The 25624-nt window shown below is 41.7% G+C and overlaps 1 protein-coding gene across 5 annotated transcripts in view; it reads right to left on the bottom strand.

The window, feature by feature from the left end:
* Positions 1-1467: 1467 nt before the first annotated feature.
* LOC138965333 (actin-associated protein FAM107A-like) overlaps positions 1468-25624 on the bottom strand; it is a 92866-nt gene continuing 68709 nt past the window's right edge. For 2 of the 5 annotated variants that reach the window (XM_070337465.1, XM_070337468.1), the window contains 6 exons: positions 24151-24217; positions 11759-11893; positions 9188-9476; positions 8418-8574; positions 5053-6199; positions 1468-4479 (listed from right to left, as the gene is read on the bottom strand). In XM_070337465.1, coding sequence (XP_070193566.1) covers positions 6104-6199; positions 8418-8574; positions 9188-9476; positions 11759-11893; positions 24151-24217 — 744 coding nt within the window. In that variant the 3' untranslated portion in view covers positions 1468-4479; positions 5053-6103. Of the gene's footprint in view, positions 4480-5052; positions 6200-8417; positions 8575-9187; positions 9477-11758; positions 11894-15725; positions 15801-24150; positions 24218-25624 lie in introns of all 5 variants that reach the window. The other 3 variants (XM_070337466.1, XM_070337469.1, XM_070337467.1) reach the window with 2 other exon arrangements.

The following is a 25624-nucleotide window of genomic DNA, read 5'->3' as shown; positions in this document are numbered from 1 at the left end:
GAGACGATGCGTTATTAGCGCTTAACAGAACAGTCAATAGCGTGTGTGGCCCCCATTAGCATCGATGACGGCCTGGCATCGGCGGTGCATTGAGCGGACCAACGTGTTGCTGGCTTGCCTGGGAATGTTGGTCCAGGCCTGCCGGACGGCCCGATCAAGATCAGCGACAGTTGTGGGCCTTGGGACCACCCTGTTGAGCTGTGTCTGGAGCAAGTCCCAAAATTGCTCAATAGGGTTCATGTCAGGAGATAACGCTGGCCAAGGCATCACCTGGATGCCTGAGCGGTGCAGGAGATCCTGAGTTTCCATGGGCTTGAAAAAAGGGCAGCACATGAGGGTGCAGCACCTGGTCCATATAGCGCTGCGCTGTTACGCTGTTGCCGGGTCCAGGACCCAGGCCTTGGAAGATGACGGGACCTAGACCCTGGTTGTGGCCGATGGCGCCCCACAACATGAGGCTGGGCCCACCCCAGGCGTTGTTCTCCACGACACAGTTGTCAGCATAGCGGTAACCACTTCTTCTCCATACCTGAACACGCCCGTAGGCATGGTCAATGCAGAAATGGCTTTCATCGCTGAAAAGCACGTTCTGCCAGCGAACATTGTTCCAATTGAGGTGGCCTTGCGCCCAATGCAGGCGTGCCTGTCTATGGCGCACGGTGAGGACGGGTCCCCTGGCTGGACGGCAGTTCCTCAGCCCCCTGAAGCGCAGTCGCCGGCTGGCCGTTTGCCTAGAAATGGGTGCCTGGTGTGTCCCTATAACAGTTCTGGCTGTTTCTGCAGCTGTTCTGAAGGTATGTGCAACATGGCTGCGGAAAATGTGCCGACCTTGCCTTGGCGTCGTCACTCGGGGTCTGCCGCTTCGCTCGGCATCAGCAGTAGAGCCAGTTATCACAAACCGCTGCAGGAGACGATAAATGGTGGATATGTGACATTGGAAAGTCGCAGCCACGGCGTCCGGCGTGTCCCCAGCCTCCAGACGTCCAATTGCTCTATCGTGTTCAGCAGAAGCGAGTCTTGGCATGATGATAGCGTCGAATGAGGGACTGATGAAACCTGTAACTTTGTGCCATTTTTATCCTCTAGTGACAGTGAACACCACTCACTGATCAGCTTTTGTGCTTTTCTTGCACGTGCAGCTGAACTGCACAAGAAAAATGTCTCGGCTAACTCGGGCTTTACGTGGATTGCAAGTGCGCTGATGCGGTAAAATTCACAATACACCTTCCTCAGACATCAGTCTTGATATATTGGCTGCCAAAAATAACGCAACTTTTATTAATCCAGAAAAAAATTATTTGTAAAATAAATATTTTTCGCGTTTCTTTTGGACGTCGGTATATATCGCACACAGTATAATGACACTGTGTGCAATATTGACGGCTGCACAGCTTAGTTGAACATTGCAGGATGACGTCCATACAAACTCTCTTTCATACATGTAAACTCAAGAATCAAGGATGATACAGTCATAATATTCATCTTTATTCAAAGCACAACACATACACGGTCACAAATGCATGCACACAAACTCGCACATACAGTTACCACAATGCAAACTTTTTCTTCCAATCTTTCTCTACAATCCAAACTTTCTATCATAACAATGCAATCTCTCTTGCTTTTGTAGTTTTCTTGTTTAACCTGTTCATTTGTCAGTAAATATTTGTATACAACCCATTACCTAAATTGACAAATTACAAGATGCCCTTCTCAACACAGCAGACTTTAGTGTGTGTGTGTGTTTTCTATCTTAGTTTCCAGCTATGTTGTTTCTTTCTTTACAAAACGAACGTTCTCTCTTCAGTTTCTTTCTCTACTATGCAAACTTTCTTTAGTTTCTCGTGGTTTTCTCCAGAATGCAAGTTTGCCAGCATTCTCATCTACCAGTAAAAAAAAAGTTTTCATTTTGAAAATCTCAAAAATATGTCGAAGCTTACAAAAAGTAACCATTGATATATCTGGAGTTACTTCCCCATAAGCAGTGTGGCATGCACCGGCCTATTTGACTTTTTGCCAACAGCTCGACACATACACAATCATGCTTACTCACACATTGAATCCATATGCCCAATGACAGTTATGACATGATAAATAAGTGCCACACTGGAAGAACACTTCATGTGCTGACAAATTCAGCATTGACAAAGCTGAAGTACAATATTGAATAATCAAGGCCTCTTCTAACTCATCCTCATTACATCATCATTTTTAAGAATGAAAGGCCCTTGCATACATATATATGTAATACATGTATATGAAATAATGTGAGGCTTCAGACACAAATTTACATTGTAGCTTCACATAAAACTTGTGCAACTGACTTGTTGAGGGAATGAAATGTTGACTTATGAGAGGGTTGAGGGAATGAAATGTTGACTTATGAGAGGGTTGAGGGAATGAAATGTTGACTTATGAGAGGGTTGGGGAAGGGGGGTTAGAACATTGCTGCATGAACTGGACTTGCACAGAATTTGAAATGTTTTTCTTTTCTTCAGCATTCACACATACATTCTTACCCATACTCCCCCACCCCCCGGTTATATGGCCCAAATAAAATAGTTTGGAAGCAATGATGGGCATACTGAGCAACTTGAAAACTTCAATCTACATTACCTGCTACAATGAAATGGTAAGTAAACTGTGCTAAATATTTCTTGTTGAAAAGTGTCTCGAACTCTTCACAACATTATTTTACAATTTTTGAAAGCAGTCTCTTTTCTGTCAGAGAACTCTTTGTGACAGGAATATCAGAAATCCATGGATGGAGTTTGCTTAACATTTTAATTAATTTGAAGTAGTGATAATAAATGATTTGACATTGATTTGCAGCATAAGAAGACACTCTTCTGAAACATTAATGTGCATGTGGAGGAAAGGAAAGTGGCTTGTGCAGCAAAAGGTCTGCATTACTGCTGCAAAACAACGATACATTAGGCTTCTGTAAACACAGCACAAAAAATACATTTTCAACAAATAGTTTCTTCATTTTCAACAGTCATTTTCTTCCAAAGCAGTAGTCTGTATTTTCTCCAGCTGCTCTGCTGTTGCTACATATATATATATATAAGAACCAAACTTACGTTGTTCCTAAATCATTACAACAAAGCATGTTGAAGTGTCCGATTGTAGCAAAAGAAAAAGGGGTGGGGTTAGCAAACAATTTTTTTTTCTTTGACAATAAAACAGCAGTACAATAGTGAGGGTTGGGGGTGGGGTAAGCATATGAAACCTTTAATTGTTTGACAATAAAACAGTAGTACAATAGTGAAGGATGTGTAGGGTCATCATATGGTGGGGATAGCAAACAAAAATCTATTTCTTTGACAATAAAACGACGACACAGTGGTACAATACCAGGGTGCTGCATAAAAATATATTGGATAATATACATGCAGTCTTGGAACAATTCTATCATCGTCTTTATAGTAGTAGTCAACTTAAGTTTTACCCCCAAAACGACAACATATTTTCACACAAACTTTCTGCTAGAGACAGTGATGTTGATAATTCTGAGACCTTTTACAATATACTGAACATGGATTCAGCTAGCTAAATATATCACACTTTCGTATGTCATATGCACTTGGCCTAGGTCACATTTGAAGGAAGAATGCACAGCTGCATGAGCGGTGCATATTTAGTTCGTGAAAATGAGTTTGCTTCAGCTCATTAAGGATGGTTAATTGGTACTGAGCATATCTGGTCCCACACCTGCATCAAATAACACTGGAATATTTTCTGAGAACAAAGCGTTTTAAAGACTCAAAAACTTGGATCAGACTGGTCCCAAACAAATTATAAAGTGTGTGCGCCATAAGAACAAGAATTCAGCATGTTTGTATGATCTAAAATTTAAAAAAACAAAAACGGTACACACAAGTTTATTACCGTACAGTTCTCATGCACACCATCATTTTTCATGTTCACCTACAGTGCTGTCCATGTATGTAAAGCTTTAAAACAACAATATACACACATCTTCCCACAGCTGTTGCATGGTCTTGAAAAATAAATACATAGTTAAGCATCTCGCGTAATTTAAACCACATGCAATCGCCATGCGTTGGAGAAAACTTGGTAATGTTTGGCAATGTCCGTTATTGAATTATCCTACTCCTACGCACAGCTGAGCTTCACACACACTCCTTCTCTCGTTAGTCTTGAATTCAGTGATGAGAAAGTGTGAAGGATAATATCCTGGGTCCTATCAGCATAATTCTACACACCCTGTCACAGCTAGCTAATCAGTCAGTTGTTGTAGTTTAAGTACATGTACTCATACGTTCTCTATCACATCACTTTCATTCTGACTGTTCCATCACTGTCTGTTTTTGTAGTTTTTCATAACCATTAGTTTATACGACACACATCAAACCGTTTCAATTTCAAGCCTTCCAGAGTCCTTTTAACGATTCATATTCACACAGGTAAAATTGTTCCTGTTTCAAAACCAGCAAGACTTCATGAACTTTTCACCTCACCTCACGTCTGTGACGGACATGTCAGATCATACACATAACATTGCTGTGAAACGATCTGTAAGAATGAGTCTGCAATTCCTTCCGCGATAAAGACACAAGGCAAGGCATTCTGTTTGACTTGAAAACTAAACCTGCAAGACTTCATGAACTTCAATCAATCAATCAATGAGGCTTATATCGCGCATATTCCGTGGGTACAGTTCTAGGCGCTCTGCAGTGATGCCGTGTGAGATGAAATTTGATACGGCCAGTAGATTGCAGCCATGTCGGCGCATATTTACCTTTCACGGCCTTATTCCAAGTCACACGGGTATGGTAGACAATTATTAACTGTGCCTAAGCAATTTTGCCAGGAAAGACCCTTTTGTCAATCGTGGGATCTTTAACGTGCACACCCAATGTGGTATACACGGGGGGTGGTTCGGACACCGAAGAGAGTCTGCACACAAAGTTGACTCTGTGAAATAAATTTCCGCCGAACCTGGGATCGAACTCGCGCTGACAGCGGCCAACTGAATACAAATCCAGCGCGCTACCAACTGAGCTATATCCCCGCCCCACTTTTCACTCATGTCTGTGACAAACATCGCATATCATACACATCACTTTGTCGTGAAAACATCCGTAAGGATGAGTCTGCATTTCCTTCCACATTAAAGACACAAGGCAAGGTATTCTGTTAACCTGAAAACCCAAAGGCAGCAAAAATCCACAAGAGGATATAAAACAGCCATGCAGACACGTCTAAAGATCCCTGTTAAATCTTTACCGATGAAAGACAAAAATGAGCATACACGACACGCCCCTTTGCAGCAAAGTAACAGCAAATATAGCATGACTACGGTATCACTCAAATGAACTGATGAGGTAAATGATGGCTCAAGGCAAAGCAAAGGCAACTGCTACAAATCATTTTTTGCATCTCATTGCTGTGAACCCTAAAGTACTGTGATGAAACAAAAAGTGATGAGATTTTTTTTTCTCTCATGAATTTTGGGACACTGCATGCTTTCAAGGTTTTCTTGTGCCTTTACTAATTTTGTTCTGTACTTGAATTTCTTGTTTTCTTTGCCTGCAGCAGGATTAGAAATGCTGTTAATCATGTCCCTCAGCATCATTGTTGTATACTCCATCTCATCACAGATCCACGATGTTTCTTACTGCCCCTGTTGAGTTTCAACACTTTTCTGTGTAGCATGAAACGTCTTGTCTCAATACCGCCTTATTCTGCCATAACTTTACACACTGTTCTGACACTGTACTGATCACAGTGACATCACTCTTTGGATGCCAGATCTGTTCTGACATCACTCTGGATATAACTGTTGTTCTATGACATCACTCTGGATATAACTGTTGTTCTATGACATCACTCTGGATATAACTGTTGTTCTATGACATCACTCTGGATATAACTTGTTCTATGACATCACTCTTTGAATGCCAGAACTGCTGTTCTATGACACAATCGCCTTGCGTCACATGTTGAAGTTTTCCAAGCAGAAATAATCGCCCTTTCGGTAAATCCACAGACACATAATAGCCCTGATGTCAAACTGGATGACGATGACGATGATGATGATGAAGATGATGACGAGGGTAACTCAAGCACTACATCATCACGTGGGAGGAGAGGTGGGGGTCTTGGTGGTGATTCGCCGGTGCATCTTCATAAACTCGGGTTGTTTGGAGTCCTCGGAAATTGTCTGCATGTCCTGTTTGACACACACAAAAACACCATTCTAAAACAAGCATAAACTTAGATTCTGCATGGAAAAACTACTAATTTCTCTGAGTTACATCCATCTGTTTTTCACATTTTCCCCCCATACCAGCTATTCTGAGAGTAATACTGTTAGAGATTATTATTTCAATTCTACTACTTGACAGATAAAACGCAAAACACCTGCTTTCTCGTTAGTTTCTGCATTCTGTGAGGAAAACTATTACTAATCTCCCCTTAGACCACTGTCACCAGACAACCTTGATCTGTTGTGTTCCTTGCCTGTAGCTAGGAGACAGTGTAAACTATGAATAATCTCCCCTTAGACCACTGTCACCAGACAACCTTGATCTGTTGTGTTCCTTGCCTGTAGCTAGGAGACAGTGTAAACTTGAATAATCTCCCCTTAGACCACTGTCACCAGACAACCTTGATCTGTTGTGTTCCTTGCCTGTAGCTAGGAGACAGTGTAAACTTGAATAATCTCCCCTTAGACCACTGTCACCAGACAACTTTGATCTGTTGTGTTCCTTGCCTGTAGCTAGGAGACAGTGTAAACTATGACTAATCTCCCCTTAGACCACTGTCACCAGACAACCTTGATCTGTTGTGTTCCTTGCCTGTAGCTAGGAGACAGTGTAAACTATGACTAATCTCCCCTTAGACCACTGTCACCAGACAACCTTGATCTGTTGTGTTCCTTGCCTGTAGCTGGGAGACAGTGTAAACTATGAATAATCTCCCCTTAGACCACTGTCACCAGACAACCTTGATCTGTTGTGTTCCTTGCCTGTAGCTGGGAGACAGTGTAAACTATGACTAATCTCCCCTTAGACCACTGTCACCAGACAACCTTGATCTGTTGTGTTCCTTGCCTGTAGCTGGGAGACAGTGTAAACTATGAATAATCTCCCCTTAGACCACTGTCACCAGACAACCTTGATCTGTTGTGTTCCTTGCCTGTAGCTGGGAGACAGTGTAAACTATGAATAATCTCCCCTTAGACCACTGTCACCAGACAACCTTGATCTGTTGTGTTCCTTGCTGTAGCTAGGAGACAGTGTAAACTATGAATAATCTCCCCTTAGACCACTGTCACCAGACAACTTTGATCTGTTGTGTTCCTTGCTGTAGCTAGGAGACAGTGTAAACTTGAATAATCTCCCCTTAGACCACTGTCACCAGACAACTTTGATCTGTTGTGTTCCTTGCCTGTAGCTAGGAGACAGTGTAAACTTGAATGAAGAATATATTATTCCCATAAATGTAGAATCCTTCTTTTTTACATTTAGTCAAGTTTTCACTTAATGTTTTAACATAGATGGGGAATCGAGACGAGGGTCGTGGTGTATGTGTGTCTGTGTGTATGTGTAGAGCGATTCAGAGAAAACTACGTCAGGACCGATCTTCATGAAACTTGACATGAGCTAAATCCTGGGTGTGATATCCCCAAACATTTTTTCCCATTGTTTTGATAAAGTCTTTGATGAAGTCAAATCCGGCTTTTTAGTGATAGTTGAGGCGGAACTGTCACGCCCTCATCTTTCAACCAAATTGATTGAAATTTTAGTCAACCACTCTTTGACTCAGTCCGGACTATGGGATTGCATTTCAGCTTGAAAGCTTAAAATTAGTTAATTAGTTTTCTCATTAAAGTTGACATTTAAAACGAATATTCACTTATAGATTGAAACATTATTACATTGTATTCCTCATTTGTGTTGTAAAGGGGGGTAATCCACTGTACCCCTAACTGTTAAGTTACCTCTTTCTCCTTCATTTTGTTGTAAAGGAGGGTAATCCACTGTACCCCTAACTGTTAAGTTACCTCTTTCTCCTTCATTTTGTTGTAAAGGGGGGTAATCCACTGTACCCCTAACTGTTAAGTTACCTCTTTCTCCTTCATTGTGTTGTAAAGGGGGGTAATCCACTGTACCCCTAACTGTTAAGTTACCTCTTTCTCCTTCATTTTGTTGTAAAGGGGGGTAATCCACTGTACCCCTAACTGTTAAGTTACCTAGCTCTTTCTCCTTCATTTTGTTGTAAAGGGGGGTAATCCACTGTACCCCTAACTGTTAAGTTACCTCTTTCTCCTTCATTTTGTTGTAAAGGGGGGTAATCCACTGTACCCCTAACTGTTAAGTTACCTCTTTCTCCTTCATTTTGTTGTAAAGGGGGGTAATCCACTGTACCCCTAACTGTTAAGTTACCTCTTTCTCCTTCATTTTGTTGGCGCGTTCCTCCAGCTTGAGTTCGAGACTGGTCCGCTTGTTGGTCTTGCTGTCCTCCCATTCCTTGCGCTTCTGAGTCTCCTTCCGCTTGGCCAGCACCTTGTTCAGCTCCGGCTTCTGCAGCACGTCTTTCCCCCTGGTGGACAACAATTAACACTATTATCATCAACATCTGAGTCTCCTTCCGCTTGGCCAGCACCTTGTTCAGCTCCAGCTTCTGTAGCACGTCCTTCCCCCTGGTGGACAACAATTAACACTATTATCATCAACATCTGTGTCTCCTTCCTCTTGGCCAGCACCTTGTTCAGCTCCGGCTTCTGCAGCTCGTCCTTCCCCCTGGTGGACAACAATTAACACTATTATCATCAACATCTGTGTCTCCTTCCTCTTGGCCAGCACCTTGTTCAGCTCCGGCTTCTGCAGCTCGTCCTTCCCCCTGGTGGACAACAATTAACACTATTATCATCAACATCTGAGTCTCCTTCCTCTTGGCCAGCACCTTGTTCAGCTCCGGCTTCTGTAGCTCGTCCTTCCCCCTGGTGGACAATTGCCAAGACTTTTATCATCAACACCAGCAATCAACCCTTTTATTATGATATACCGGTCGGTCAATTACAGACTCTCGTAAGCTGCAGCCAGTCAATCGCTGAATAACATTAATGTTCAATGCGGAATTTTTGTCACACAACAATCTCATATATGGTAACCCTAATATTCACACCAAATGTTACAACTTGAGTTTAACTCACAGCTTATAGTTCATGAGTAGCTCTTTGTGCAAGGCCTGTCTCTCTCTGGACGCGAGGCATGGGTTGACCAGCTTCCTGGGCTGCACCTGGTCGCCTTCATCTTCAGGGGAGCTTACTGAGCCGTTCCGCACGCCGATGATGGTCGGAGCTCCTGTCGGAGAAATGGGAGAGCCCGGAGCATCTCCGGCAGAGGGGGGAGCAAGGGACTCCGGTGGGGGAGGAGGGAAGTCGGAGGAATCCTCGTCCTGATAATCCGGGTCTGGTTCCGGAACCTCTGAGTACAGCTCCTCTGAAAATGCCAGCCAGCAACTTGGTAAAATAAAATATATATATATATAAGTAAGTGTAGTAATGAAGGTAGAGAATAAAAGTAACTGGCAGGAGATAGCTGTCAGTCACCAATGATTCCTCTGCAAATAAAACTCTGCTGAAGCACCTGATTATTTTGAATTGAATTAAATCCTCTGAAAGTGATTTATAAAAAATAAAAATATAAGGCTGCTATGTTGAAAGGTCAATATTGCTATGTTATGTTAATTATGAATACATTCACAATTCGAAATAATATCTTAGTGTAATGTAAAAGAAAACTGAGATTAGAAAAAAAAAAGTAATACTACTTGAAAGTTAAATGTTGACATATTAAATGCAAATAAACTGAGAAAAAACAATAACAAAAACATTTGACATCAACAGTGACTTGATACACTTATCATTGATAGAAGTAAAACTGTTTGAGGTGATCAAATCATTGGGAGTGTCATCCCTGGCTGAATACAAACATAAAGGGTCGACCAAAGTAATATTTGATGACATGACACTAATTTCTGTTGAATATGAGCAAATAAGATGTTAACTGATGCATACTACATGTATCTCAATAATAATGTTTGAATGATGTACTCAAGCCAAGCAATTTTCCTAATGTACTGCACATGGTTGAAATAAAAGCTTATGGTTGAAATAAAAGCTTATGTCTTAGAAATACATTAGTTCTCTTTAAATGTCTTAAATAATTACACTTAAATCAAATGTGCAAAAATTATTCCTACTGTCTACTAAGCATTTTGTTAACCTAAAATAAAGGTCAAACATACCCCAGCTAATTTTGTCCCTTCTTCAAAAATTAAGTAATAGTACAGTACTGCAACTGCGACAAAATGCAAAGGTCTACACAAGTACAGATCAAGCCCTTGTTTTGCTGGCATTTCAAAAAAGAATTATATACTCACTACTCGCTAATCCTAAGAATAGTATCTGTGTACAAACTTGCATTAATCTACCGTTTTACTAAGAATGGGACAATCTGGGAACACACATGCACACACAAACAATCAACACACACAAAAATACACAAAGAAATGTTTTAAAGACAAAAAATAGAGCACTCAGAAATTCTTTATTGTGGAAGGCGAGAGAGAGAGAGAGAGAGAGAGAGAGAGAGAGAGAGAGAGAGAGAGAGAGAGAGCACATTTTACCTCAATGAACACACTAAGGATCAAGTAAAATAACGTCTTGTACACACAGACTTGTACTGTATACATCCATGTAGACAAAACATGATAGAAAGTCTCGCAGCGAGAAAACAAAGATTATAATTGTCTGACAGTCAATATTGGTACACAAACAAAAGTATAACCCAGAGCATTTATCTACACATACAAAGTGACGCAGTTGAATAACAGATTCTGCCAGCGACATTAAACTGGGATAATTTTCTGATATCATTGTACAATGACGTCAATGTATTCATCTACTTTGCATCTGTGAATGCTAACTTTGTACAGCTGAGCACCACATAAAAAGGTTACATTTTTGACGTTAGTTCAGCATTGCAATATCCTTGAACAGATGATAAAAAGCAGAGTACATGTGCTTTAAATTAAGTGAGTTAGTTTGTTTGCTTATGTTAGAACCATCACACCACTACTTAAATTCTAAATCACTGATGAACAGCAACAACCATAAACTCTACTGAACCACTAATGAGATGAACACAAAAAAAGTTGTAATCCCTATTTAGTTACAGACATTTGTAACCATGTCTGTTTTACTTATAGAAACCACACACACACACACACACACACACACACACACACACACACACACACACACACACACACACACACACACACACACACAGTCCTACTTGAACACACAGACACCCTCATGTGTTGAAATACAAATCCAATTTTGTGTGGCTCCTAAGCAGTTTTTCATTTCTAAGAAAAGCTACGGTAATCCAAGATAAGAAAACCGAGAAACAAACCAACAAACAAACCAACACTAAATCAGTAAATGTCAAGATCTAGCCCATATCTAAATCAAACCCTGGAGCTTTAAGTTGTCTCCTTCATAAAGTCAAAAACACAACCAAACTATGATTATTCAAAACCAGCTCTAAAATATATATCTAATGTATTGATGGTTTTGAGGTAGATGCATTGCTAGCCAAAGAAGTGAGAGTTAGTATTTGGTATATAAGTCAACTACTTTATTACCAATTGTATACAGGATACAGAGAGAGAAGTTTTGTTTGGGATACAGGCCTGGTTGGTTAATGATCTATACCTATAATGTTTATGTGAGAAATAACTTCTTTAAATTTCTCCACAAAAACAAAAGAGTTGCGTTCAGCGGCAGGAGTATCTGGGTCATAATCTGGCGTTGGAATGTCTGGAGTGTCTGGAACTGAGTCGTCCAATCCTGACACAGAACACACCACAACACACATTCTGTATAGCACGTTAAGAAGGTACATCTGTACTGTATATACCAGGCATTAACACACGTGTTCTGTGTTGAACACAGAGAACAACACAATGTGTGTTCAGTACAGCACTTTACCACATTTCAACATCGATGCAGAGCACACACAGACAACAATGAAAATTCCATATAAAGTAAACAGTACGCAACATCTGATACAAGCACAAACTTCAAAAATAAAATGCAGAAGACAATTTTATGACAAAATGTAGTTTTTCTTCTTCTCCGTTTTGGGGTATAATTTTCCCTGTCCAAATGTCATACCCATGCCTTAATAGTTCACACTGGCGGCTGTCTTAAACCAGAATCTGTCTTTCAAAGTAGAAAACAGAAATCTCAATTTAAAAACATGCTGATTAATCCACTACACTGTAGGTAAAATAAAAGGACATGCTGGGAAACAATAAACCTGGTTTTGATGGTTACACATGCATTTTCACAGAATCACACCCACACACACATGCACACACACAAGGAGAGAGAGGGGGGGGAAGGGTAATTAGAGAGAGAGAGAGAGAGAGAGAACACACATCCACACTTGGAGGAGGGGGGGGGGGGGGCGGTGGTAATGAGGGAGAGAGAGAGTCAACACACACACCTCAGCATGACTGTAAATCCCTCCCCCCCCCCCCCCCCCCCCTCTCTCTCATCTCCTCTGTCCCCTTCCTAAATCTCGTTCCAACCAATAGACCAATGTCTCCCCCCCCCCCCCCCCCCCTCCCAACCTTTTTCAGTACCAGGAAGAAAGACCTTGCTTAGGCCAAAAAAAAAAAATTGTCTGTTTCTGGTAACATGGCTAAACAAGAAGGGCAAAGCCCATACAACTCACATGCTTTACACATTTTTCCTACCAAAATACATGTGACCTTGACCCAAGGTCAAGGTAATCCAAGGTCATGCAACACAAAGCTGTTAATTCAAGACATAGGAAGTACAATGGTGCTTATTGGCTCTTTCTACCATGAGATATGGTCACTTTTAGTGGTTCACTACCTTATTTTGGTCACATTTCATAAGGGTCAAAGTGACCTTGACCTTGATCATATGTGACCAAATGTGTCTCATGATGAAAGCATAACACGTGCCCCACATAATGTTTAAGTTTGAAACAGTTATCTTCCATAGTTCAGGGTCAAGGTCACTTCAAAATATGTATACAATCCAACTTTGAAGAGCTCCTGTGACCTTGACCTTGAAGCAAGGTAAACCAAACTGGTATCAAAAGATGGGGCTTACTTTGCCCTATATATCATATATAGGTGAGGTATTCAATCTCAAAAACTTCAGAGAAAATGGGAAAAATGTGAAAAATAGCTGTTTTTTAGGCAACATTTATGGCCCCTGCGACCTTGACCTTGAAGCAAGGTCAAGATGCTATGTATGTTTTTTGGGGCCTTGTCATCATACACCATCTTGCCAAATTTGGTACTGATAGACTGAATAGTGTCCAAGAAATATCCAACGTTAAAGTTTTCCGGACGGACGGACGACTCGGGTGAGTACATAGACTCACTTTTGCTTCGCATGTGAGTCAAAAAAATAGGGTCGGTAGGTCGGGATTTTTTATTTTTTTATTTTTTTAATTTTTTTTTTTACCCCAAATGTAGACCAATAAAACTAACTTTAAAAATCGCGCAAAGAGACTGGATTCACTATACATAGAGACAAGACACTCAACACATTTACAAATCGTCAGCGGACTTTCGTTTTCACACGTTTTTGTTGTTCATTTTCTCACCCTGTCCTTTACCACCAAAAAAAACCAAAACATTTTTGAGTTTGGAAAAAAAAAGTTTAGGGTCGGCGCCGAAATTTAGGGTCGGTCGGGTGACCAGAAACATTTTTTTTTGTTGGCCTTATTCTGTCTGTGCCACTTAAAACAGTCTTCCATGTTTCATCTTGTCTGCAGTACATTGCCAGTGAAAAAGACATTTTTGATACAGACAGGAACCAAATGGACCCACCATGGCATTTCCAATTGCAGTCTTGAAAAAAGCCAAGTGCTGTGACAAAATGACAGGATGGTCAACCATTCAGTAACTCTTGGAAGCACAAAACCCAACGGGCGATTTCCACGCAAACTATCAGAACCGGGATCACTCCCAAATGCTTTCAGTTAAAGCCAACAGCAGAAAGGGACTATTAGGAACGACAAAACGTCACTGCTAATGGCATTCTGAGTGAATGTTCTTACTCCTGCGGGTATTTAGTTCAATGAATAATTAATTTAGTGCTGGTCTCAGTACATTACTCGGTGGAAGTACAGTAGCTTGAATGAATGGACTGAGGAAATAGCTTTGTTATTGAACATGACAAAATTCCCATCCAGTGGTCAGGCCATATGATCATTTCAGAACACAGTAGTGAGTAGATAAGAGAACCGCTATGGGGTTGGAGAAAACGTTTTCCCGTCTTTTTTTGCCGGGCTAAAATCAAGTCCCTGCTTGATTTGACCTTCAATATCTTAATCTTTTTCACTTGTAATCAATTCCTTGCCCTACCACTCACCACCCCCCAAAACAAGAACAAGAGAAAGACTGACAGCAAGAAAGAAAGGCAAAAAGGAACAACAACGAACGACTTAAAGACAGACAGACAGTACAGACAGTACAGACAGACAGAGGAGCACAGATCTGAGCAATGAAAGAAAGAGAAGCAAGGGAGAAAAAAACAAGGAATAACAGAAAGACAGAAAAAAAGACAAACAAGGAAAATAAGAAGAGAAACATAAAACTAGCATGTAAAATGTGTGAACATGCAAAATCATTTCACACACACACAGTCTATTCGGAATAACAGGTCGAGAGCGCGCGGCGCCGAAGCTAAAACACTCTTGACTGACTTCCATCCTATCCCCCTCCACAGGACAATCTTAGGTCCCGGGGGACATGTACTTGTGACGGAGACAAAAGACAGCCTGTCAACATCTCAAGAATTCCCAGTCCCAAGAGAATAATTGTGTGGGTAGGTTCGTGACTTGCCATTTATTCCTTCCCTTCAGAATGCCTCCGTGTCCTAGAACCTCTTCGAAATGCAATGCAGGGTAAAGATGATGGTTGAAAAGTACAGGGAACGATTGACCCCTTGGGTGGTAAGCTACCTGTGATGATCTCTCTCTCCCCCCCCCCTCTCTCTCTCTCTTTAATGGAGGGCCGGGAGTGGGGTAGGGATGCACGTAACACTAGTGATAACTGCTCTCTTCACTCGTAAGTCCGGGGTGGCAATATCATAACCCATTCTTTTCGTCTTTTTCCATTTTGTTTCTATTTACACAATCAGGTGCAGGTACTGGTAGTCGAATAGTTTAAATCGACATTCACTTTACACAGAAAAAGACGTACACAAGACAAAGAACACACAGTCACACAGCCACAGGCAAGGCACTAAAAAGGTCAAGACTTGCCAGAAAATAAACCAAAACATGACATGAAGCATATCAGGTTTCACATCAAACAGCTTAACAAACCAAAACACAGACACAGACACACAGACACAGACACACAGACACAGACACAGACACACACACACACAAATAGAGGTCACTGGCAAACCACAACAGCTGAACAACTCGGCATTAAAAACAAAAGCGTAAAATCACGTCGAATATCACAACAGACAGTTAAAACAGGTGCAGTCCATGCAATTAAAAAGTACACACCATCGTGCAAAATTAAGTCATTATAAAAACGGACAATATGCAGGCTGACGTCTTGGGCACAACAATGACGTCATAACAAAAACACCGTGACGTCATAGACGTGTTCAATACCTGCCGGAGGGGGCAAAAACTCCACGGGAATGCCGCAGTCATCGTACTGATCGTAGTCGATGTGTTGGTAGTAATCTGTACAGTTCACAATGGTGACAGTGTCAGAAATATTCACACTTGAAGGTCACATGGGTGTCGGATTCCTTTTGGAAAATGACGATTGTTTCATTTCAAGCTAAAATCGTCCACTCGAAATAATTTCTTGTTTATTCTGCTGTTCCTTCTCCGCATTTGCATTGTTTTGCTGGAAGAAATCTGGACAGTTTACAATCGCTACATGGAAAGGGCAAAAGAAAGAAACAGAAATTACGGCAGAACAGTCAGAAAGAACAACCAACCATTGAAAAAGACAGAACAGTCTGGCAGACAGAAAAAAAGAAGAGAAAAGTAAGAAGGGACAGAGAAACAAAGACATTACATCTATCACAGCATCATCTCTATTCAGTCTCTAGTTCTGCTTGCAATTACTGATTTAGTTGCTCAAATCCCCGAATAATGACGCCGTCAAACGCACAACACACACGCCGACTCGGTGCCGCGGAAACAGTTTCTGTGTACGACGGGTTTCAAACGTGGCTGTGATGCAGGTCTGTGTGTACCCACAGGGTGGTGGACACAACCTGATTAAACTAAGGAGCCAGGTGGTCATGACCTAGGTTAAAAAGACACCCTCTAGGACTAGGCAACACTTTTCTCCTCAAAGGGCTACAATTTGAGAGTCATTCTAAACACAGAGGCATCTCAACAATTATACCTTCTCCTCAAAGAACAAGCACAAGAACACGGATTTAATCCGTCATATAGCATGAAAGCCATAATTATTGGTATTTGTCCTAGTGTGGAAACAATCATACCTCCATACATTCCTTGCATATATACAATAATAGTTCAACAAAAGTTCAACTTGTTATTTGCTGTTCCTTCTCTGCGTCTGCATTATTTTAGACACTTGAGTCATTCAATTAAATCTTAGTTCACAATCTCTGGCAGCAGACACATAAATCTACCGGTTGTAAACAGAGGTAGCAGCGCTACTTAATTTTATACAGTTTACAGACTCTGTTTATATGTGATGCTTACAATCTGTATCTCTGTTAACAGACTGTTTACAGAAGCGGTTTATATCTTGAAATGTTCATGTGTTTTTTTACAAATATCATTTTACACTGTTCCACGACAAATGTGAGTGTATAAAGTATATGAGTTTACATACTACTACTAATTAAAAGATTTTACAAATCTCAATAACAAAACCCAATTAACTAATGGAGGCAACAACAACCTGCCTCTCACTTCATAGAATCGTTTTTACAGAAACCTGTAAACGTGCTTTTATTTTTTTCAAGCAGAGGCAGTGGTTTACTCTGGTACAATGTAGTTACAATTGACATCAGTTTACTCATTAGCCGACAAACAGAAGTTGCACATTAGTATGGATACCTCGCTATTGAAACTACGATGACCACAATGCTATCTCTACGGCCCTGGGCGACTACAAAGAGACACGTCTCCCAGACGAAAACACCAACAAAACCTCAAATCACAGTCTGTCCACCCTACCTCCTTTGAAGCGCATGATGCAGTTACCCATAGTTTCTGCGAGTACAGTCTGACAGCCTAGCCACACAGATGACCTTAACTCATTACGGAGGAAACACTTTCTCCCTGTCACTCATTCCCCAAAGATGAAGAAGAAGTCGGCTCCTGTGACGTACTCCCCGCGATCTACACCAAGTGGGGCATCCGGATCCAGAAAAACTTTCACTCAGAATCAAATCCAGTCACCCCAAACTGCGGTGAAAACACATGTTTGGGAGGGTCCACTCAATAGAAAGTTAGCTGTCTGTGCCGTGTCGGAACATAGCTGTGCTAACGTGTGGCCGCATCCATGTCAAAACACACCTGGGTTAAGCCGGTGTGTGATGTGTTGATTGATTTCAATCCCTGTTTGTTCCTACCAGCCTCAGTCTAGTCAGGGCGGCCTGGCCACCTCCACAATGTCATTAACCCCTTCCAGTCCGGTCTACAGCTTTTTTTTCCAGACTTATTTTGTTATTTCAATGTCATTAACCCCTTCAATGTCATTAACCCCTTCCATGGTATTCCATTTCACTCAAACCCATGCCTTTGCAGTCTGGTCAGTGTTACTATTTTAATCCATCAGATTGACTGGTTTCATCAGTTTTGGCATTCCCCACACATCCTGGCCCAAGATTGACTGGTTCCATCAGTTTTGGCATTCCCCACACATCCTGGCCCAAGATTGACTGGTTCCATCAGTTTTGGCATTCCCCACACATCCTGGCCCAAGATTGACTGGTTCCATCAGTTTTGGCATTCCCCACACATCCTGGCCCAAGATTGACTGGTTCCATCAGTTTTGGCATACCCCGCACATCCTGGCCCAAGAATGCAACTGTTATGTCATACGAGGATACATGTTCCTCTGTATGTAGCCAAATCCTTAACCTACAAAACCATAAAATTACCATAACAACTGGAAATCGAGAGCAGCTGTGGGGATGGGGGGGGGGGGATCATAAAAGAGAAAAGCAAACACGGTCACAACATCTACCTAGCATCCATCCGTTTGTTAAACCAGGTTCACGGCCTGGTACAAACAAACATTAAGAACCTGATTAACACTGGCCCATCGTCAGAACGACTGGGATTGTTCATATCATCACAGCAAACATTTCATCAAGAAGAATCGAAGACAGCAGACGTGTCTGAGTTGTGTCCTTCCCCTTCAGACAACACACACCGGTCAGTTAAGGGGTTAAAGAAAAAGTCAGGGTTGCAACTTGTGTTGCTTATAATGCGTGTGTGGACTGAGAGGGGCTGCAGGGAAGGGAAGTAAGGAGGTAGAAGAGAAGAACATCTGTGTGTGTGCGTGTTGGGGGAAGGGGGGGGGGGGACTTGGGGTACATGTGATGTGCGACACTGGCTTGACAAACTGATTGACACCTGTATATATATGCTCTGTCGTCTGCACTGCCGCGTTACGTCACTCCGGGCCAAAGTTGTCCTTCCCACTCTTTCTTGTCCTTCCCACTTTTTCTTGTCTTTCTCTTCTTTCTGCTGTCTCCCCTTCTTGTCTTTCTTATATTTCTAAGCCTGCCTTTCCCAAAGTCGTTTAAAAAAAATCGTGTTTCTTTGTTTGGGCTCTAACTCGTGTTTGCCTTTCTTATACCTCTAAGCCTGCCTCTCGAAGGTGTCTTCCTTCTTTGCCCTTTTTTGTGCTGATGTTTTCCGTTCTTGTCTTCCTGATACGTCTCATCCTGCCTTTCCACACCTTGTTTTGCGTCTTTTTTCTTCTCTCCGTATTTTAGTGTCATTTTTTGCTCTTTTTTGTTGTTTTGCACTCCAACGCCTGGTTATGTCATTTCTTCTTGTATGCATTCATTTCTTTATAGATTTATTAAAACGAAGAAAAATATTTATTTATTTATTTTTATTCGGTGTGTTTTTCTGCTGTCATATTTCGTTAGTCCACTTTTTGAAGACGGGCTGGTCCACTGCCTGGTCTTTAGAGAACGAATCAGAATAATTTCCTCTTTTCATTTTTTGCTTTAGAGTTTCGATTTAATGCAAAGTGCCCAAATAAAATCCAGTAACGCAGTCTGCGGCACTACCGTTTTGCTTGTACTTTTCTTTGTCAGTCGTCCGAAACGGGTCAATTACTGGAATTAGCGAGGGTATCAGAATTCCCGCTCGGCAGACGACCAAACTGGACGAAAGCGCGTGGCGCGACTGGGACGTGTGGCACTGGCAGCGTTCGGGAGGAATCAACAACTTTGTTTGTTCACTTGTGTTGTCTGTCTTTCTTTTCCTTTGGGAGAAAAAGGTCAGTTTGTGAGTGCAGGGATCGGGGGCCTGCCTCTTGCTCGTGACACCGTGGCTGGCGACCTTTGGGCCGCTCACGCTCCTTGGAATCCCGGGTCCTTTTTTTTAATCACGCTGCTTGTTTTCCTCACTGTGTCTCTTTTCCTCACCGATGATCCAGCGAGAGAGAGAGAGAGGCTTGGAGAGAGGGGGAGAGAAAGAGAGAGGGAGGAGAGAGAGAGACAGAGAGAGAGAGGCTTGGAGAGAGGGGGAGAGAAAGAGAGAGGGAGGAGAGAGAGAGAGACAGAGAGAGAGAGGCTTGGAGAGAGGGGGAGAGAAAGAGAGAGGGAGGAGAGAGAGAGAGACAGAGAGAGAGAGGCTTGGAGAGAGGGGGAGAGAAAGAGAGAGGGAGGAGAGAGAGAGAGACAGAGAGAGAGAGGCTTGGAGAGAGGGGGAGAGAAAGAGAGAGGGAGGAGAGAGAGAGAGACAGAGAGAGAGAGGCTTGGAGAGAGGGGGAGAGAAAGAGAGAGGGAGGAGAGAGAGAGAGACAGAGAGAGAGAGGCTTGGAGAGAGGGGGAGAGAGAGAGAGAGGGAGGAGAGAGAGAGAGAGAGAGAGTGGAGGTTGGAGAGAGAGGGAGGGGGGGGGAGGGAGACAGAGTACCACTCCTCTCCGCTTCTTACCCTCCAGCAAGCATTAGTAAAGGTACCCTGAAAGCAATTGTTATTAATTAGTTTCTCTGGTAAATACTTTTTTCTGTAATTGTCTTTCCTATTTTTTTTTCCCCCCAAGTCCATCATGACAGCGGAGTGTTTTTGTTTGTTTGTTGTTGTGGCAAGTCCGTAGCCACACAAACTGTTATCGGCCTGTGTTCCAAGAAGATCAGTGAACTAGATCAAGGCTACACTAATCCATTTTGCCCTGCTGTTTGACCGAAATACTAATGTGCTGCACCAATAACGGTGAATAATTGATTAAAAAAGAAAAGATTTTTTAAACGATCTTGGGAAGGACGGAGTTATTTCCCTTTTTCCGTAGGCGCTATGCAACTAGACGTGGCCTGAATTTCTTCCCCGGGAAAACGAACCGTAAACTGAATAAAAAAAAGTTCGTGAGCGAGAGTTCGAGAGAGAGCGAGGGTGCGAGAGAGAGAGAGAGAGAGAGAGAGAGAGAGAGAGAGAGAGAGGGTGCGAGGGTGCGAGAGAGAGAGAGAGAAGAGAGAGAAAGAGAGAGAGAGAGAGAGAGAGAGAGGGTGCGAGAGAGAGAGAGATAGAGAGGGTGCGAGAGAGAGAGAGAGAGAGAGAGAGAGAGAGAGAGAGAGAGAGAGAGAGAGAGAGAGAGAGAGAGAGAGAGAGAGAGAGAGAGAGAGAGATATCTGCGGTTCGAAAAATAACTGCTTGAAAACACATTCCTCGGACAAACATCACACCATATCAATCAGTTTAAAAGTACCCTTTTTGAAAATGTTAGAAAGCCTTCAAAATAAACCCACAACCATAAGAACATTTGCGAAAGAAAACCAGTCAGTTCAAGATCACGAGAAGAAAAAACAAGAAGGGCAAAGCCCATACGACTCACATGCTTTACACATTTTTCCTACCAAAATACATGTGACCTTGACCCAAGGTCAAGGTCATCAAAGGTCATGCAACACAAAGCTGTTAATTCAAGACATAGGAAGTACAATGGTGCTTATTGGCTCTTTCTACCATGAGATATGGTCACTTTTAGTGGTTCACTACCTTATTTTGGTCACATTTCATAAGGGTCAAAGTGACCTTGACCTTGATCATATGTGACCAAATTGTCTCATGATGAAAGCATAACATGTGGCCCACATAATTTTTAAGTTTGAAACAGTTATCTTCCATAGTTCAGGGTCAAGGTCACTTCAAAATATGTATACAATCCAACTTTGAAGAGCTCCTGTGACCTTGACCTTGAAGCAAGGTAAACCAAACTGGTATCAAAAGATGGGGCTTACTTTGCCCTATATATCATATATAGGTGAGGTATTGAATCTCAAAAACTTCAGAGAAAATGTGAAAAATGTGAAAAATAGCTGTTTTTTAGGCAACATTTATGGCCCCCGCGACCTTGACCTTGAAGCAAGGTCAAGATGCTATGTATGTTTTTTGGGGCCTTGTCATCATACACCATCTTGCCAAATTTGGTACTGATAGACTGAATAGTGTCCAAGAAATATCCAACGTTAAAGTTTTCCGGACGGACGGACGGACGTCCGGACGGACGTCCGGACGGACGTCCGGACGGACGTCCGGACGGACGGACGGACGACTCGGGTGAGTACATAGACTCACTTTTGCTTCGCATGTGAGTCAAAAATCCCCCACACATACATAGTGTCATCAATATACTGGGGCTGATCAAATTACTGCGGGTAGAAATATCTCTTCGCGCAGAGGCCCAGGAATCAATACAGATTCGTTCCACGAGTGAACCACGTCCTCTCATCTTTCGCTATTTATTTCTGTCAATCAAACACCCTGTAATTTCATCTGCTATATATGGGAACATACATGCTTCAATCTCTGGAACAATTATGCCCAAGCTGCTGGACCGTTGCATTATTGTAATCTGCTATATATGGAGACATTCAAGATTTGCTCCCACAGAAGAGCTGAATTACTGCCATAACTTCATCTGCTGTATATAGGAACAATCATGCTTTGGTCTTTGGGAAGAGTTTATACAAGGCGGAAACTGACGTCATCTCCGATACATCATAACGTCGAAGATGAAGATTTGCTCTTTGGGAGGACTTCTCATACAACAATACCAAGCTTTGGTCTTTGGGAAGACGCTTCTGCCAATAGCTAAAATACGGTCGGAATACCGTCTGCTGTATATGGGTACAATAAATCTTGTCACTTCGAACATGTTAACATATATGTCCATGATCACAACACGATGGCATGTTTATGTGGTAGATGTGGGTTCAGATTTGAGCATTTTTTCCCCCCGAGTCGTTAAACACGGGCTTTATTTAGTCTTCTTTATTCAGGAACAAACGATTATAAAAGCTTAACTCTATGGGGCTACTCAAGCTTTGTTTTGGAATAATTGATTTCTTTCCACAATGGTCCCAAATTGGTTCCTTCACTCGCTCGACTGTCCCCCCTAGCCACTATGATACATCCTCCATCCACGTTCCGTCCGCAAGCTCCTCTCACTCATCCTCCTCTTGAAACCCCCAGAGGGTTCTATATAATACACTAATTCCACGCTAGTAATCTGGGTAAAAGCTTTTAGAATGTCAAAATCCGATTTTGTGTCAGCTATATTTTCATCATGTGATGCACCGCGTTTCATTTTCTGGTAAAAACAAATGCTGAAATACCCAGAAAAAAACCTTTGCCCGAAAAAAAACTTAGAACACAATCAATAGTATTGACATTATACACCGACTTTTGGACCATGAACTGATATAATCACACAACCGTTATCTCAAGTACGTTTTCCAAGATGAAGATTTGATTTGATCGAGTTCGCTGTTCAAATCTAAAACCACGCACACACACACACCTCATTTAATGTTATAAATGCTTATCGATTGATCCCTTTAATCTAAAAAAACAAACAAACATAAAGTAAAAGTGACAATCGCCACCTTGTTTGGATTTATCCCTTTAACCTCAAAAACACTGCAACATACAGTTAAAGTAACAACCCCCACGGTGTATTGTTTCTTCCCGTCAACCTCAAATATAGACAAACAGTTAAAGTGACAATCCCCACCGTGTTTGGCTTCATCCCTTTGACCTCAAAAACACACCAACATACAGTTAAATTGACAATACCCACGATGTAGTGCTTCTTCCCTTCAACCTCAAAAACAGACAAACAGTTAAAGTGACAACCCCTATTGTGTTAACTCGTGTGTGACCCAAATCAGCAATGTTGACAACTCAACATACCAACTCTAATACGGGTTGCAGAAGGTCTCCTAAAACCTGTAAGAGCATTACACCAAAGAAAACACAGCAAGTTTAAATTAACAATAAGGAATTGATAGTAAAAAACAACTGCAAAAGAAAAGCCTTTTCTATTGTCAAAAAGACTATTGCAAAAAAAAGCAGGACAGTTCTTAAATTCAAAGGCTGATCATCGCTCAGAATTTAAGTCGCTATCTTAAAAACTTTTTTTTTAAATGTTTAAAAAAAAATTCAATATTATTCTACATCTTAGGCTATCGACCTAATTCTTTCTGTATGCATTAATGCTCTTTCTCACCTGTAATCAACAAAACGTATGCAAAAGAAAACCAAAAGTTTTTAACCCAATTTATAAAAAAAGTTTAACAAAGTTAATTCAAAGCAGCATTCAGTTTGACTCCAAAAAGCAATGCTGCCTTCAGTTCGCCTAAATAATCAGGCGGGTTTTTTTTCTGTGAAAAAGTGGCCCGGCTATCTCAAAACACAACCAAAGCAGTCTTCTCTTTTGCAAAGAGACCTTTGTCTGTTAAAACTTGTGAAGAATGGAACAATTGTAGGAAGAAACAGATGCTGCTTCTCCATACTACACGTGATGGTGGTGGGATCAGGGCATACAAAGAATTAAGGTGATTGTTTGATTGCTTACCTGGATGTTTATGTTCGTCGCTGTTCTGCATGGCTGCGAATTTCTTCACCTGGATGTCTCTATGTTCCTGCAGCGAGAGAGAGAAAAAACGACATTAAGTTCAGTGAGTTATAGACATAAATGTTCTGTAACAATGGCAAGAATCACATCATTTCTAAAATGTTCAAATGTGATGTTTCTGTGTATAATTATATTGTAAAACCCATAAAAGTAAATACAAAATTAAATTTTAAAAAAAGGTTTAAATTCTGCTCTAAAGTCGGCATAAATAGAGAAAATGAAGAATTGAACAGTAAGGCAGCTTTGCTTGGCATCGTTCGCTTCTGAATACATGCAGCAAGTAACACGTAAACACACATAGGTGGCTGTACTTGCAAGCAGGAACTGACACATAATGCTCCAAAGTAGAGAGGCACTCGTTGGAAACAGGGAAGACGGCGCTCACAACTAATAACACTTGAGATGTCACATGTAAACACACCAACACGTGAAGATTTCTGTGGGACAAATACAGACACAGCCAGACACTTTTACACAGATCCAACCACATACAGACACTTCACCAGTAAACAGGGCAGCACATAAACACTCAGAAAGGCATACAAACAGACATTTATATATATATATAGACAGACAGACAGACAGACAGATAAACCATAAAACAAAATCGAATCAAAACGCTCGACTGATAAGACTAATCCATAATACGCAAGGAACCTTACAAACAAGGAACATATCTAATACCGGGCGACAAAAATCACAATCCGATTGCATCCCAACATTTCCCATAACCACGCAGCATGCCCCTCCAATACGCCTGGCAAATCACAATACTACTTGCCAGGAAGGTGTTCCACAGACAAAGAGTTGCACAGACCAAATGTTTCGCACAACACGTAGGCTGATAAGTTTGGCAAATCACAGCATAACTTGCCAGGAAGATATTTCAAACAGCAAACATAAAAATAAAAAAAACATCAGTACACCAGCAAAGCTCCTATCACCGCAACACTGATACTGTCAATCTCATTGCTCGAAACTGACGCTAAAGAAATCAAAACAGTTGCTGCCAAGCTTTCAACATGAAATCTTGCCGCCCGTTGCAGACGAACTCTTATCAGTGCCCAAGGGGAAAAAACCTGCATGAAGACTCGTGGTTGGCATCACACACTGACACGTGACAGTTACGTGGCCTTAAAGGTGTAATCCTTCCCGTGTCAACCATCATGTCAACCACTCCATCTGTGTCCACACCGGAGGTAAGAGCATCATTCCACTTGGACCAATACCACAAATCAACAACCACTTCATTCATTCTGTGCAGCGCGGATTATTGTTGTTGAATTCATCGCGCAGATCGACACAAGCGTCATAGAAATCAATTCCAAACAACTCTTGTTGGGCACAGACAGCAGCCAAGCTGCAGATTGTGTTGCACGTGTTGGAGTGAAATGATGGTCTTGTCACACGTGAA

The sequence above is a fragment of the Littorina saxatilis genome, linkage group LG4 (assembly GCF_037325665.1).
Source record: "Littorina saxatilis isolate snail1 linkage group LG4, US_GU_Lsax_2.0, whole genome shotgun sequence".
NCBI classification, from domain to species: domain Eukaryota; kingdom Metazoa; phylum Mollusca; class Gastropoda; order Littorinimorpha; family Littorinidae; genus Littorina; species Littorina saxatilis.
The sequence above is the reverse complement of the archived record's forward strand: the minus strand, read 5'-3'. Positions and strand labels throughout refer to the sequence as shown.